Source organism: Physeter macrocephalus, chromosome 10 (assembly GCF_002837175.3).
Source record: "Physeter macrocephalus isolate SW-GA chromosome 10, ASM283717v5, whole genome shotgun sequence".
Taxonomy (NCBI): Eukaryota; Metazoa; Chordata; class Mammalia; order Artiodactyla; family Physeteridae; genus Physeter; species Physeter macrocephalus.
This window is the reverse complement of record NC_041223.1, coordinates 43,080,093-43,096,827: the sequence shown is the minus strand read 5'-3', so window position 1 is coordinate 43,096,827 and position 16,735 is coordinate 43,080,093. Positions and strand designations below refer to the sequence as shown.

The 16,735-nt window shown below is 41.1% G+C and overlaps 2 protein-coding genes across 7 annotated transcripts in view; one reads left to right on the top strand and one right to left on the bottom strand.

Annotated features, from left to right (window-relative positions):
• Window positions 1-16,735, bottom strand: part of MCM9 (minichromosome maintenance 9 homologous recombination repair factor) — a 131,347-nt gene that overhangs the window by 89,799 nt on the left and 24,813 nt on the right. The gene's annotated exons all lie outside the window — the stretch shown is intronic.
• Window positions 3,678-15,938, top strand: ASF1A (anti-silencing function 1A histone chaperone). Its single transcript, XM_024122499.3, has 4 exons — window positions 3,678-4,166; window positions 9,941-10,056; window positions 14,097-14,273; window positions 15,540-15,938. The coding sequence occupies exons 1-4, from the start codon at window positions 4,058-4,060 to the stop codon at window positions 15,750-15,752; spliced, it is 615 nt and encodes a 204-aa protein (XP_023978267.1). The 5' UTR covers window positions 3,678-4,057; the 3' UTR covers window positions 15,753-15,938.

Below are 16,735 nucleotides of genomic sequence, written 5' to 3'. Positions count from 1 at the left end.
ACAACAAGCCTTTCATGATAATTTTTTTAAGAGATGGGGACAATAACGCAAATGTCTTCTCAAAGAGAATTCAACACAGTGATAATATAATTACCCCAGGTGAAATTTAGGATTTGAACAAAGGCAAGAGGTCAGCATTTCCATACCTGTGATAACTTCTGCAGCAGGTAGGGTCTGCGACTTGATTTAATTCTTAGTTCTAATACATTTTAATCCAGTATATTTTAATTAATTTATTTTTTATTTTTGGCTGCACTGGGTCTCTGTTGCTGCACCCGGGCTTTTCTCTAGTTGAGGCGAGCGGGGGCTACTCTTTGCTGCGGTGCACTGGCTTCTCTTTGCGGTGGCCTCCCTTGTTGCGGAGCGCCAGCTCTATAGCGCAGGCTCAGTTGTTGTGGCGCACGGACTTAGTTGTTCCGCGGCATGTGGGATCTTCCCGGACCAGGGCTCGAACCCCTGTCCCCTGCATTGGCAGGCGGATTCTTAACCACTGCGCCACCAGGGAAGTCCCTAATCCAGTATATTTTAACTTAATCCAATTTAATTCTAGTACATTTTAACTCACTCCTTCATCTAGTTTTGTGTGTGACCTCAATTTAACTTCGAGTTTAAGATACTTAGGAGCTCTCTGTAGATGAGCTTTGGAACACAGACGCAAGTTGCATCTGGTCTGCTCAGAATTTAAGGTGTGCATGCCCTACAGCAGGCACTTCCTCTGAGGAACAGCTACAGCACCCCACCCCACCCCACGACCTGCTGGCATGGCTAAATGGCCCCTTGATAGATGGACAGTACGTGGATTAAACACACTTAGAGTACCAAATAAACTTAATTCTGGGAGGAAAAATTATACCTGCATTAGTTGGCTAGGGCTGCCATAACAAAACACCAGACTGGGTGGCTTAAACAACAGAAATCTATTTTCTCACAGTTCTGGAGGTTAGACATAAAAGATCAGGTGTCAGCAAGTTTGGTTTCATTTGACTTACAAATGGCCACCTTCTTGCTGTGTCCTCACCTGGTCTTTCTCCTGTGCATGAGTGCCCTTGGTGTCTCTTTTTACGTCCAAATTTCCTCCTTGTATACAGATGCCAGTTAGAATGGATTAGGGCCCAACCTAAGGGACTCACTTTAACTTAACCACCTCTTTAAAGGACCTGTCACCAAATACAGTCAGTCTGAGGTACTGGGGGCATAGTATTGCTTCAACATATGAATTTGGGGGCGGAGGGCACAATTCGGCCCATAACAATAGCTAACTAGGTTCATTTATCTCTGTCCTAGGCTTTAATTTAGGCTTTGTTCATTTAAGAGCCAAAGCATCCTTTTTCAGCCATCCTTCCCCCAAGCAGTCTGTACAGAGAGAAGTGATTTGGGGATTACATTCCGTGTAGACCTCCAAGCATCATGTGGGTCCCCTTGGGAACCTAAGACATGACAGCATTCATGGTGACCCATCTGTTGCAATTTGGTTAACTGTTTGAGGGTCACCAAAAAGTTGTTCAGCAACAGATCTTATAGACTGCCTCTGAAACCAGAATAATGCTTTTACAATCTTTACCCCTATTAACTGGCATGCCAGTTAATTTAGAGATATGCAAGGGTACGTCTGAGAATCCCTTTGGCCTTTCCTGGAAAGCACTGTCAATGGTGAGGAAACTATTGGAGAGCATACCCAAAGGCTCTTTAATATTTCTGAGGAGCAGTAACAAAGAGAGTTAAGATGGGAAAGGCAATATGAAAGGCCTGGAGCCAATTCTGTGGCTTCCAGTGAACTAATAGGGAGGGGTTTTTTTCCCCTTAAATACTGTTATATACGACATGTTAAACAAAAGATTTCAAAGAAAATGAGCCAAACTAGTAGTATCCAGTAAATCTTCTCATTCTTCATGATGCATATCCACCAGAAGCGAATCTTATAAGACACACCTTATTATGACACACACCTGTGGTCAGATTCAAAATGCACTTGATTTTACCAAGCTTATAAGGTCATTTTTATAAAGCAAGTGGATTAGAATCTCCTCTGAAGTGTGCCTGCAGTAATCAGGAAACTGCATACACCATTCTCAAGGGAGTCATGTTTTATACTTCAAATGGTTTTTTATCTTATATGTCCAGTGTGTCTTACAGCATACAGCAATTTATACTTTATCTGAGGTGGTGTTAGGCCCAGCACTAATAACAGCGAACAGAAAATACAGTTTATCACTCAACGTAATCTGCATCTGTCACCACAGTATCACTCTTATAGTCTAATGCACACAAGCAACTGGGCTTGAGGCAACCTTTTCTAGTAGGTCATATTTGACTGCTAATACACTGATGATAAAATGGGATCCCCACTCTAGGTACTTTCCCTAAATGCGGGGAGGCCTGGTATTAGCTGTCCCATATTAATTTTCAAAAGACCATCAGATGAAAAAGTCATCAAAAGCAACCTACTAAGGTATGAACAATGCCCAAAGAATGATAACTGAAAAATTCTCTGCACCATACTAAGAGAAAACTTCCAGCAAAGATGATACTTAAGAAATAATTTTCTCTCTGAATTTAATTAGCCAAGTTTAATGGTTTCATTCAAAATACTTAAGGAAAAAAATGGTTTATGCAGCAGCAAAAAAAAAATCCCTTTATATCCCTTTTACTTAGTAAATAGAAACAGTTCAACAACCTTACAAACGTGTTACAAGCTCTCCCTTTCCCTACAGAGGTAGTCAAGCAGCATAAATACACCGACACTGAATGGGGAATAATCAAGCAAAGGTTCCTCTGAACTTGTAGTGTCTGCCACAAATTTTTACTTACTAACGGTTTAGGTCATGAATTTTTTGAAAATTGCATGTCTTGGTATGCTTTTGTGGTTTCTCCTCTGCTTTTCCCTTCTCTGTTGTATCTGTTGCCCTTTGGTCTCCTGACACTGCCATTTTCTCCTTTTATGTTCCTGCTGTGCCCACCGCACGGGAGAAACCTGGGCGTAACTGATCCCACCTTTAATCATCTTTTTCTTATTCCAGACTTTCCAGGTTGGAATTGGAGGAAGAAGACCCAGGTGCAGCCCAAATATTACCTATTCCACAAAGTGTGGGTGGAAAAGCGTCTCCTCGCCCTTCATTTTGTATCTATTTAACTAACGACGCTGTCGTGCCCAAACGCATACTGGCCAAGAACTAGATTTCCAAAATGGCTTTGCTCCTTTCGAGCTGGCATCAGTCTATAAAATGCAATTTACTTCCACTGCAACCAACCCTTCCCTCTACCTCAAATACTACCCAATATACAGACAACTGAACCTAACCTAGTGTAGACAGCGGATTCACATCTGCTAAATTCAGTAGAGAGCCGGCACAGCCGTTGGACTTATGTAAAGAAAGCGTTAAAAGAAAAAAGAAAAGGAAAAAAAACTACACTAACCAAACCCGAGGGGCGGGCTTCGCCGGAGATCGCGCCCTCCCGCCGCCGTGCCGACGGCGAGCAAGCCTTCCCGCCGTGGCCACGCCTCCCTCCGCCTCGCCATGGCCACGCCTCCTCCCCCGCCCCCGCCCCGCCGAGGCCACGCCCGACGTGAGGCGCGGGAGCCGCCGGGCCGGAGGCGGGGCCTGAGCCGCCCCTCCCACCGCCGCCGCCGGCGGCCTCCGCGCGGGCCTCACCGCCCGTATTCCACTCACTTTGTTCTCCGCCTTTGTCCTAATCCACACCAGCAGGTGGAGCCGCAGTTAAAGTTTCCGAGTCCATTCCGAGAGCGGGAGCCCATCTTGCTCGCCGCGGAGGCCCTCGCTGGAGGAGGAGGGTCAGAGCTCGGGTGCAGCCAATCGTGGACAACGCTGCTAGTTATCAGAGCAGAATGGGCTGTAGTTTAGTGAAATAGGAAAGCTGTAAAACACTGTGGAGTGTTCCCGTGTAAATAAAAAGAGGAAAAAAAAGTTTCTCAAGTCACCGCTGCACGACGTCGGGCCGGCGCCGGGGTGGGGGTCTGCGCTCTCCCGAGCGGCCGCGCGCTGGACTTTATTGTGCCGCAACAAGCCCCCGTTCCCATTGTTTGTGTTTTTTTCAAAATATGGCAAAGGTTCAGGTGAACAATGTAGTGGTGCTGGATAACCCATCTCCTTTCTACAACCCATTCCAGTTCGAGATCACCTTCGAGTGCATCGAGGACCTGTCTGAAGGTGAGTCGGGCGCCCGCCCGCCGCCGGGCTGTCAGTTGCGGGCTGCAGACGTTGAAAGTTTCCCGGGCCCGGCCTCGCGCGGGCGGCCGGTGCTCGGCGCCGGGCGGGCTGTGGGCTCGGCTCTGCGGAGGGAAACTTGAAGTTGATGGACGACGGCCGGCGAGGCGCGCGCGGCGTTCGGCCGCAGCCGGGGCGCCTGCCGCGGCTCAACTTGCGAGGAACTTGTTCGAGCGGAGGTAGCCATGTTGTCAGCTTTGTCTGGCGGGCGGACGGTTCGCGAGACTCGCACTCGCGCCCGTGGCGCTGGCCGGGGGTCGCGCCGGGCTGCCCACCGGCCGCGAACGGCCTCCGCGGCCCCCACGGCCCCAGTGAGGAGGTGGGAAGGAGAGGCATGTGTGTGTGGTCGCGCCGGCGAGTTCGCAGCGGAGCCATCTTACCGAGAGTAGAGAACTGGGCCACCGACCCTGGCGTCACGACGCCTCCTCTCCGCGGGTGACGAACGCGGCGCCCCGCCTGCCCACCTTCCTGCCCCCGAGCAAGAGGCAGATCCATTTTTAGGGCTTACGCTGGAGTTGCCGTACTCTCCTGGGTGGCCATGCCCGGCCGCCTCGGGGAGGAGAGCGAGGCTGTACTCGCGCTGATTCTGGCTCCCTGGACCAACCAGCGGGGGAGGCGGGCGCAGGCTCGGCCCCTCGGCGCCGCGGGCCGGTGCTCCCAGGGGCCGCGGGTGCTAGCGGGCCGGCGCTCCCCGGCCGGCGCCCGGGATGCTCGGGGCGCCTGGGGATGCTGGCGCTCAGGCTCGCCCAGACCAACGTGGACTCCTCATCCTTAATGACCGAAATCTTCTCTCCTCTCTCTCAGGAAGAAAAATATTGCTAAGCTAGGAAGTTACGTTTAACCCGAGAACAGAAATAAGTAAAATACTTAAATAATTTCCAGGACTTAATCATTGGCTTCTAAGTAGTCTGAAAGAAGACTTTCTTCAAGAACGTGTTGAAATCTAAATACACTAACTCCACATCCAAATACCCTGAACATAAAACACTAAAGTGGGCTAGGAAATAAAAGGTAAAGTCCTGATGGCAATGCAAAATTTTTTACTATTTTTTTCTAAGTACGTTTTAAGGTCTTCAAAAAGATAAATATTTAATATATACAGTAATAAATTTAGAAAGCTAAAATTTGCCAAGGTCTTTGCGATTTTATTAAAACAGTCCAGTGCTCCATTTTCAAAATTTGAGGGGGAAAAAGTTTAACTTCATCAATGGTAATTTAACAATTAAATAGGGGACATACTTCTTTGAACTTACAAGTATGTTTAGCAAAATGCACTTTAAGTTATATGCTAATCAAGGCATGTAAAGCACTTTCACTTTAAAAATCAGTTCTTAATCTCTGTATAATGTATTTTATGTAGGGTGTTAACTTGTTAAATTACAAAAACAATATATGCTCATTGTAATAGACTTTTTAAAAGTTGTACATACATATATAAAGTTAACAGTCCTCTGTACTCAATACCTTCCCCCATCTCACTCTAAGTAACCATAATTAACACTTTAGTCTGTGCTCTTCCATATAGTTTTACTACATATATAAAGCACAAATGCACATATAAAAGTAGGGCACATTTTGAAAGACGATTCATTTATTAAACTAATTCCTAAATAGGCCATTGGTAATAAAATTAAAGGGGATTTTTCTTATTACGGTACTTTGAAACTATTTGGTTACTTTCCCATAGTACTACCATAAGCACTTCAGCCACCAGGCCCATTTTCATGCCCATTAAACTAATTTTCCCTTTTTATTACCAATTGCATATAAAAATGGGCAAACGCATGAAAAACTATTGAGTCCTTTCCAACTTATACTACAGTGTTTTAGGCATTAGAACTTCTTGAAATTACGGGTTTCTAAGTGATACCTTCCATTTTAGGAGCCAGTTCTGAACAAGGAAGTTGAATGATTCAGGATGTTGTTACAGGGCTTTGACATTGGATGGTTGAAACCTGCCATTGATGTGTTCTGTTAACTAGGATCTGTTCAGAACCCAGCTGAATTACATCAAAATTTTTACTAATGTCAGGAATATACCTACTTCAACTTGTATACCTCACTTCCCAGGGCACCTATACTGGGCGTTAATTTAGTATTGTTTAAGAGTTTAAGCTGAGTCATACCAAAGCTGCAAAGGAATCTTTCAAAAAGGTGCCATGCTTATGTACTCCACCTAGAGGCTGTGTGGATTAAGGAAACTGAGTTTACTTAGCAAAGGTTTCTTATAGGTCCCATCTTTTATACTGCAGTTCTTTAAAAAAATTTGTTCTTGAAGTTGAACTGCAGAATATTCTGAAGAGAAATTTTCACTTTATAATTTTGTCTCAAGTCCCAAGCCAGAGGTTGGCCGTGATTTTCCATACTTTAAGTTGTCAATAGCCCCCAAATGTTTTCACTTTCCTTTAAAAGCTGCCCTGTAGCTTTGCTTTAGAAAAAGCCTTAAGGAGTACTTACTCTTAAGAGAATTTACTTGTTTCTACTGTAAGACCTATACAGGGGTAGGACAGCAATCCACAGATTTAAGCAGAGGCTTTCCTGTAAATCTGGGAGCTAGGAGACCCTGGATGTGTTTGATCTGATGGTCACCAAGCCTGTACAAGTTTTGATTGACTTTCTCTCTTGGTTACGCCTTGTGGATTGCTGACTCTGCTTCTTTACTGAATGGAGGCTTTTTTAAAAAAGTTGATCAATATCAATAATTATAGCTACTGTCAGTTGAATACTTATAATGTACCAGAACTGAATGGTGCTTCCTACTTTAAAACCTCAGGCTTGTACTAATTCACAAAGACTACATACTTCCCCCTAGATCACAGGTCTTCCCAAGTAGTATAATTAGTTTGAAATTCCCTTGGTGACTTCCCTCACTCCCACCACAAATGGAGATAATTTGCAGGCTGGGATTACCATGATTAAATGAAACAGTTAACTTTTTAAATAAATGAGTAAACTCCTTCAAGTGATAATCTGTGCAAAGCATCCTCACATATCCCTTCTTGTTTCAAATACAGGAGACAAGGGAATGGGTTCCAAAAAAAAAAGGACAAAACAACTGATGCTAATTTATAAATAAGTACTGAGCATTTTAAACTCATTAGCTACAGCAAGCATCCATAAGCATAAAAATTAAGGTACAGGTGTTCCCTGAGTTACAGCCTATACTCCTTAAGGCTAGATTATCTCCTCTTGGCCTCTGCCCTCACCCATTCCTTCCCACCTCCCACAATTAAGTTCCTTTATTTCACTATTCATTTGAGAGCTAAAAAGGGAAGAATTTATCTTCCTTAGATTTTTGGAAAGAGCCCAGGCTTTGGAGTTGGGTCCAAGTTGGGTCCAGGCTTTGGAGTTTATGTCCAAGCAGAGACATAGCTTGGATTCTGATTCTTCGATTTACTAGCTGTTTGAATTTGGGTATGTTACTTAGCCTCTCTGAGTCCCAACTTTCTTATTTGTATAATAGGTATAATTAAATCCATATGATACAAAGCTGTTGAGGTTTTAAACAACACGTGTGAAGTGGCAAGACCAATGCCCAGCATACAGTAGGTATTTTATGAAAGTAGGTTTTTAAGTCATAACCATGTTCCTATGCCAGACCACAAATACCAGTTTATACCAATTAAGCTAAAAGCACGATACATAGTAGTACAAATACACATGAAATGAACAAAGCATTATGAAAACCTCTATGTGACAATTCCCAGTCTTATCTCTACTCAGTTAGTTTAGTAGCTTCCACACCCCTTTCTTCTTAAAACCGTTTCTCCAATTGACTTTTGGGTTACCTACCTCACTAGCCACTAGTTTTGTAACTTACTTTATTGATCTTATCTCCCCAACCTCTTAACTTTGAAGAGCGCCCAGGCTCACTCCCTAGGGATCCCACCTATTTTCAGTTAAATTTTTACCAGACCTATTCATTATCTCCTCTTATTATCTCTAGAACTCCTGATTGTTTCCCTCCCCTGCCCCCTGTAAAAATAAGTGGCTCTTGCTGGCTCTATCTTCGGGATTTATCCAGAATATTACTCCTTCTCACCCCCAGGGCTACATGTGGTCCAAGCCACCATAATTTCTTGCCTCAACTGAACTATTCTCCTGTTTTTTCCCTTGCCCTCTTACAGTCTACACTGAACACAGCAGCCAAAATGATCCTCCTAAAATGAAAGTCAGATCATGTCACTCCTCTACCCAAAACCCTCCAGTGGCTTCCCATGCCACTCAGTGTAAAAGCCAAAAATCTTTATGATGGCCTTCAAAATCTTGCATCATCTGGCCACACCTTTCACCCCCAATCTCATGGTTGGCTGTTTTCCCCTTTGTTCGTTCTCCTCCTGCGCTGGCGGCTTTGCTTTTTCTTGAGCATGTCAAGCATGTGCCTACTGCCTGGCCTTTGTACTTGCTGTTCCTTCTGACTAGATATTCATACTGCTTGTTCCCTCTCTTAATCTTCAGCAACAAACAGACGATCTCATGAGATGTCAGATGTAGGACCCTGCATCTGGAAATGTGCTAGAAACTGGAGATAAAGTGGTCTAGGTCTGGGACAGAACCATGACATAATAAGAGAAAGTATAAACCTAAGGGATCTTTTAGTTCAATAACTTGCAGTTTGTAATACAGTATGAATAAGTATTACCTATACTATTTCTGTTATCTATTTAGGGAACAAAAATATCTACAAAGTTACACAAAAATGACAACACATGGTGGCATTAACTGGATTCTCCACAGGTGACCCAGAAACACCCTCTGGGATTGCTGGTGTAGACTCTGTGGAGTGAATCCAAGAGGCAGGCCACACAGTGCCAAACACCCTAAGAGGACCGGGAGGTCTCAGAGAATTTGTATTTGGAGAGTGGTCTTTCTCCCCCTACTAAAGAGGCCTCTTCCAAAGAACAATCATTTGACTCACCTCTGGGTTCTTTTCACAGAGCACTCTGTAAAGGGTGCTCAATAAAGTCTGAATTACACGGAACGTCTTAGGTTGCACTTTATTTTGTCTTGTTACTCGTGCCACTGTAAATATTCTGATGTACCAAGTGGCATAAGGATCCTTGGTTTCCTCTTCCCAGTGTAAAGAATGTATGCCATAAAGGGGTGCCATGAGGGAAAAACCCCGCTGTGGACCCTTAACAGTTGATGAGTTGAAGCCCTAAGGGGCTTCTGATCCACAAGAGCAGTTTGCAAGTAATGATTTTTCCACTTTGGAGCTCTTCGATGATTTAGATCTGTGCAACATAGCATGGGGGAGCCCTTCCAAAGTGTGTTTAGCAGGTTGTTAAAAGATGACATACAGAAAAGGGGGGGAGGGATTCCTTAGCCAAATAAATTCGGGAAACACTGGATTAATGGTACTGGTGTTTCTTACTGAAGGATTTTTCAGACCCCTTGCTCTGCCAGTGTGCTTTATGAATCCTCAAGAGAAGGTTGTAGCATTTCCCAAGTTTTTGGCCATGTTGTTTTGTTCGTGAGGAGGCCTGCCCAGGGACCAGTATTTCACAAAACAGCATTTTGAGAAACTCTGGTATGAAATGTAAGAATTTCACACCCGAAATTTATAAGGAGCACTTCAGTGCCTTTCTGGATTTTCTGCTAAGAAAAGCCAATTTTAGCAGCCAATAAATGGTGTAAGTGGACATTCAAAGGGTCTTTGATGTCATCTCATAACGTAATTAATGAATATGAAATAATGTTTTGGTTTTTAACCCTAGACCTGGAATGGAAAATTATCTATGTGGGCTCCGCAGAAAGTGAAGAATATGATCAAGTTTTAGACTCTGTTTTAGTGGGCCCTGTTCCTGCAGGAAGGCATATGTTTGTATTTCAGGTAAGATTATTCTTGGTAAATATGTATGCCAAATACATTTCTAAATGGTCCTTAACCCTTTCCTTTTGGTTTAAATCACTCTGGTTCTGCTGCATTCACTTTTTGTGTGCTTCTATCATGTTTTAAGAAGTCTCTGTGTTATGAAGGAATGCCACTTCCTGATTTTGTGTGCTGAGAGATGTTACTGTGATGTTTACTTCAGGGTTTGCACAGCATGCAGTAAACCTTATACTCTGTCAGGGCCACGTGGTGGTTAATTTTGGGCTCTTCTTGTGAATAGTCCCTTAGTATGAGACCTTCAGGGTGGCTGTCCAGCAGCCCAAAATAGGGATTCAAAATGCTTACTACTAACTGGGGATAGTTAGTAATATGCATTTTCAGATTATAGTTTCAGCCACTGGGAATGATGATGATATAACAAAACAACAACTTTATTTCAGCATAATCAATAACTCAGCTAGGTTATCAGGTATGTTAGAAGATAGAGATCTACGAGATCTTGGGTCACTGGAACTAAATGAAGTCCAGGTCTACTAAAGCATCTACTCTACACTTCTTATAGAGGATTACTGTTACAAATCCACAACTCTATTTATCATTTGTGAGGAGAAATTCTACTAACATAATTATGTTCTCAGACACCACTGACAGTATTTAGGTCTGTGCCAAGTCTTCAGACATTGTCTTCTGCATTCAAAAATATTACTTCTTTTAATCCATGTCAAATTGTTGTATAAAGCTATTCAGTCACTTCTCAATTATCCATGTTTATTAGAGGGAGATATTTATAATAATCCAAAGAGTAACTAGCCATTGCTTTTTAAAAAACCATTATTCTTAATTTTGTTACAAGTATTTCTACCCAACAGAGTCTCATTAGTTAAGTAGAACCCGCTGAAAATCTAACTTTTCTCTCCCTGACCTCTCACTTCACAGATGGGACCAATTTAAATAAATACTGTTGGTCAAATAATCCCACCACTAAGAATCTCTCAAACATATGGTATCTCTAGAGCTGCTACTGCTCCCTCCCCTCTCCTAAATATAGAATTCAGAATCTTGTTCTTCTAGCCCTAGTGCTTTTTATTAAATAAAATGCAACAGATACCATATTTTAAATAAATGGTTAAGAAAAGCTTAAATATATTAACTAAAAGGCTCGAATATATTAAAAGTGCTGTTAAGCTGAGTTGTGTGACTGTGTGGGGATACACTGCAGTTGTAGACCTGGTTCAGATCCCACTCTGCTGCTTATTAGCCACCTGTGACTTCAGACAGGCTCCCAGCTTCCCCTAGTCACTCCAGTCATCCCTAAAACGTGGATACTAGCCTCCCTTATAAGAACGTTACGAGGATTAAATGAGGAATAAAGCAGTTTAATATAATCACTGACAGACAGTGCCTACTTCTATAATTGGAACTAAGCTTTTATTCTCTTAGCTTCTTAAAATTGTTATACAAAGAAGCAGTATTTGCTCTGACCCACAAGCCTGGAGAACCTGTACTTCACAGATGATAATTTATGATGCAAGAAACTTGATTTGAGAGGTAGTAATATACCTTTCTATGCTGCTAAAACAAAACAAAACAAAAACAGAACTTGCAAATAAATGCCATGTTTTGGAAACAAACTTTTAAAAATCTTTTCTATGTGTTTATGTTGGTTAAGAATAGTCCTTAGCTTTTGGCTTGAAGAATCATAGGAAAAAAATTACTCAAAACTATTTCCCTCTAGTGATTTTTACCTTGGTATTCTGTGCACATGTTGCCAAAAGTACAAAGGAAGTACAGTGTGATTTAGATCATATGTTCAGCCTATGCATTTTTCACAATTCACCATTATCAGCAGAAAGGAACTAAAACAGTTTTTATTTTATGTTTTAAACAAACTACCATAGCATTCTCCTGGTCTGCCAGGATTTTGCCTCAGAATAAGGCTAGCAGGAAGGTGCCTGGACGTCTGCCTAGTATTGCTTTTTGGAGTCAAAGATCTCTGCTGATCACTTCTCCATCCTAAATGATCTGAGAGGCCTGCAGCCTTCTCTCCTTGAATTTGCTCAAGCTGAATCCTTTAGCAAACAACTTTTAAAACACAAACATGCCTAGAACCAATTTGCTGAGGAGGTGGGAAGCAACAGCGGGGAAAGTTCTCATAGTACTGAACTATCTCTATTTCCCATCTCCACCCAAAGGCAAACAGCGTATTCTCAGGACAGGCCCTCTGTCCCCATTCTAGTATCTCTCCAAGAGAGATCATAAACCACGTCAGGGCAGGAACTGAGTTATGAATGAATTTCAAAATACTAAGTACATACTGTGTGCCTAGAGCTATGCCAGACTCGAGATCACAAAGATGAGCTGGATGGCATGCCTGCCCGAGATAAAGCTTAGAACCACAGAGAAGACTGAAGGGGGGGAAACATATTTAGATCATTGGACATACATTAATAGAGAATTTGTGTTGAACAATATGAGTGCATAAAGAGTGCTATTAATTACACCTTTGAATTAGAAAGCGTTTCACTAAAAAGGATACATTTGATGCAAGCTTCAAAGATGAATTTTTCAGAATGTTAGGGAAGGAGTATATGCAAGGCACAGAGGCATGAAAGCCTATTATTATATTTTAAAGAACCTACATTTCTAGACCAAGAGATGTGGAGTTAAAGGGCTTGTGATGTTGGTTGGAGACCAGTTGTGAAGGGCCTTATAAATGAAGTTTAAAACTGAGATTTTTATCTCAGAGATAAGGGTAATCATCTGAGGTTCTAAAACCTGGTAAAGGGATAGGAATGGATCTGTGCTTAGATAGCTAATGCTGGCCGCAGTGCAAATAGGCTACTGCTGGGGGAGACCAGTAGGGAAGTTTTAGCAATATTCCAGATAAGACATAAAGACTTGAATTCTGCTTTCAGAGATGGGAAACATTGAGACTGCCTAGATGGAGGAGGTAGGGAAGCTGAGGGTGACAGATTTTTAGTGTGGGTAACTAGGTGAGTGTTTTATGCCTTTTTGTGTCACCTACATGTGGTAGGTATACTGTAATCATGAGTCTTCTATGATAATGGCCTGATTGAGAACATCAGTCAGAAGTGTTCCCAAGCTAAGGCATTGGCTGAAGTGTTCACTGAGGCCCAGGGATGGTCCTTAGTGTCATAGCAAGAGTAAGCCAATCTGCTGGGACTTCATGCACTTACCACTCAGAATAGCTGCTTCAGGTCATGCTCAATGCCTCACCATCACTGCCTGTCCCCAGTCTGTGATTCCTTCCAACCAGTGTCCTTACTGTCTTCCACACGGCTGTGGACAGGGCGCTAGCCTTCACTCATGTTCTCAGCCACCTCTAGCTCACTTGCCCCACTTTCTGCATTCCTCAAGGTTCAGCTTACAGCACTTTGATTGAAAACAAGATCATTGATAACATCTGCCTCAAACAATCTTTACCTTCATTGAATTTCCATATGTGGGACTATTTGTATTTTTTGAAAATCTGCTATATAACTATTTCCATTCCATTTTCACTTTTATATTAATTTACTATTAGGATATCTGTGAAGGGTGGATGAGTGGATATGAGAATATGTGTCCTGGGAAACTGGATAACAAACATTTGCTGCTAAAAGGCTATATGGAGATAACTGAATATTTACTAATTTAGGTCTGAATATTATGACTGGGAAAGGTTGGAATTAATAAGACTATTGATTTGCTTACTATATTTTATAAAAAGTTCTATAATTGAATATTGCATAATCCCTCATGAACAATCACATACTGTAGCCAGAATTATTTTTCTCTGGACGTAGGGATGCTTTCATGTGCCCAGGGTACTTAGGTATACTGTGGAGAAACGTGAATTATATTTTCTAGCTGTAAGTCAGTTTCAAAAAAAAAGTGAGCATTTGCCTTCCCAGTATGATTTCCACGTTTTGGTTGCTGCACCCTTAACCAAAGGTGCTCAGTGTAACCAAAACTCCAGTTTTGCTTATGGTTAACAACCTTTTGTGATGTGTGTTTCTTTTCTTTTTAAATTATTCTAGGCTGATGCACCTAATCCGGGACTCATTCCAGATGCAGATGCAGTAGGTGTAACAGTTGTGCTAATTACATGCACCTATCGAGGTCAAGAATTTATTAGAGTTGGTTATTATGTAAATAATGAATATACTGAGACAGAATTAAGGGAAAATCCGCCAGTAAAACCAGACTTTTCTAAGGTAATGCTCTGATTATTCCTTTTTCATTAATTTTACTATACAGTTTTTTTAAGCATTTGCCATTTCATGGTACACTATGAAAATGGCTTTGAGACAAAATAAATTTGAGGTCCTTGTGCCAACTGAGCAAACTAATCTTTGTTCCATTACCATGGATGACCTCAAACCCTACCTCCAGATTAGTCATTAGTAATTACTGTTGGTTCGGCACCTTGAGAGTCTCTGATGATTTAGAAAATTGAAAGTGCCTCCTATAAGAAACAGGTCTCTATTAATGGCTCCCTGTATGGCATTCCCCATACATCATGATTCTATCCATTTCAGTCTTTAGACATTCAAATTCATGTTTGTTGTACTGATTATTCAATAATATTTTTGTCTGTAACTCTTCCCAAAATTGTGGGGGGAAGTTTTGTGTTTGTTTTTCATAGGGACATTGTTATCTCAAAACTCCTATACGCCTTGCTTTATGTGCTATTCTCAGAGGTTAAACTAAAGGTCTTAAATATTATCTGGTGGTGAAAACAGCTTAGCTTCTGAGTGAGAAGCTGAAAATCTGTGATTCGGTATTCTCAAAAATACTAAGTAGTTTATGATTTTCCATTGGGAGCTGAGATTGAACATAACACTCTATCTGCCAGACCATGCAAGAAAAGTTACATGGGAGTAGAATGGAATGTTCTCCTTTCTGATAATAAGGCTGGAATGTTTTTTATTCTGATGTGGAACGTTCCGTTTCTAATTTATTAGTTACCTGTAGGTTCCTTGTATAGCAAAAAGAGAAGAAACTAGAATATTGTTTCTAAGAATGAGCCATAATAATTAAAGGTAGGAAACCATTAATAATGAGAGGTCATATGTGGGAATATTTTTCATTTTCCTTGAAAATATTAGTGAAGAAACACCACATTAATCTAGAAAGCATGTCAGTTTGTTAAATAAAGCATCCTCTGAAGCATTCAAGAGATTCTCTCCCCTTTAGGAAACAAGTGCAGAGGTCGAATATTTTGTTGGATAGTAAAAGAGCTGGATAATTCCCTCAGGTTCTCCACATCTTGCTTCCATTAGACTAAAATAATTTCTTTGCTTCGGCCCTATTTCTTGTTTATTAGTTATGTTTAATGTGCTTTATTTGACTTACACCTTTGTATATGAATTAGCCCTTTACGAGTACTAATATAAAGAACCACTCTATTAAGGTCTATTTGTGTATGGTAATCTAACTTTCTTAGTGTTTACCATTTATATATTTCCTTCTTCCTCTAGCTTCAAAGGAACATTTTGGCATCCAATCCCAGAGTCACAAGATTCCACATTAATTGGGAAGATAACACAGAAAAACTGGAAGATGCAGAGAGCAGTAATCCAAATCTACAATCACTTCTTTCAACAGATGCATTACCTTCAGCATCAAAGGGATGGTCCACATCAGAAAACTCACTAAATGTCATGTTAGAATCCCACATGGACTGCATGTGACCACCTGCCATCCCTATAGTACAAATTAAGCTATAAAAACACACAGAACTATTTCCCTGAAATTCCGTAAGTACATAGTCAAGATACAATGTGAAGAATTTGTTTAAAAAACATCCTGTAGAAAGTTTATAAGAAAACCAGTATTTGAGCAAATTGTGGAATATAAATACAACTATTTTTAAGTAATTTTTTTCTCTAATGTGTTATTTTATTTGTTCTGAAACTAATCTGATTAAAACATATATATTATTTTCTTTTCCTCTATATGTAATTAAAGCACTTATAAAGAAAGATGAATCATTAGACCAGGTTGTAAAGATGTCTTAGCCTCTTGGACAATAATCTTTGGACCACTATTTTACTAATCTTTGAAAGAACAAAGTTAACTTCAACTAAAATGTGTCTTCCTGTGATAACACATAATTTGGTTTGATTTAAGGGGCAAGTTTTCATTCTTTTTACGGCATGCCCTTAAAGAAGGGATTTGAAGTCAACTGTATGCTACCAAGAACTCTAGGATCTGATTTTCCAGGCCACCTTGAAGGCTCTTATGGCTACGGTTCAGTTCATATAATGTTAGACAGCATTCAGTTTGGTTTCTAAGACAACAAATGTGGTTAATTGTTTATAAGGTCCTCTGGCTATGATTTTTGTGTTTATAACAGTTCAGGACATCAGAACACTCCTTTAATCATACATCATTATTACCCAGTGAATTCAGCAGGTCAAGAGCAGATACAAACTCCCTAAGTTTAAGAACAGGAGAGTATAATGACTTCGTTCCCTTCGTTAGATTTATAATACTATGAACTTAACTCTTTAAAACTGTTTTGCTAGGTCATCTGTTGTTGGCAGCATTTATATAAAAACAATGGATTTGGAAAGATATATTTAGCTTTATCATAATAGATAAGTTACTATTTTGGAACTATATATATTTTCACATGTAGTACTCTTCTCCATATCCCCTGACACTCATGCAC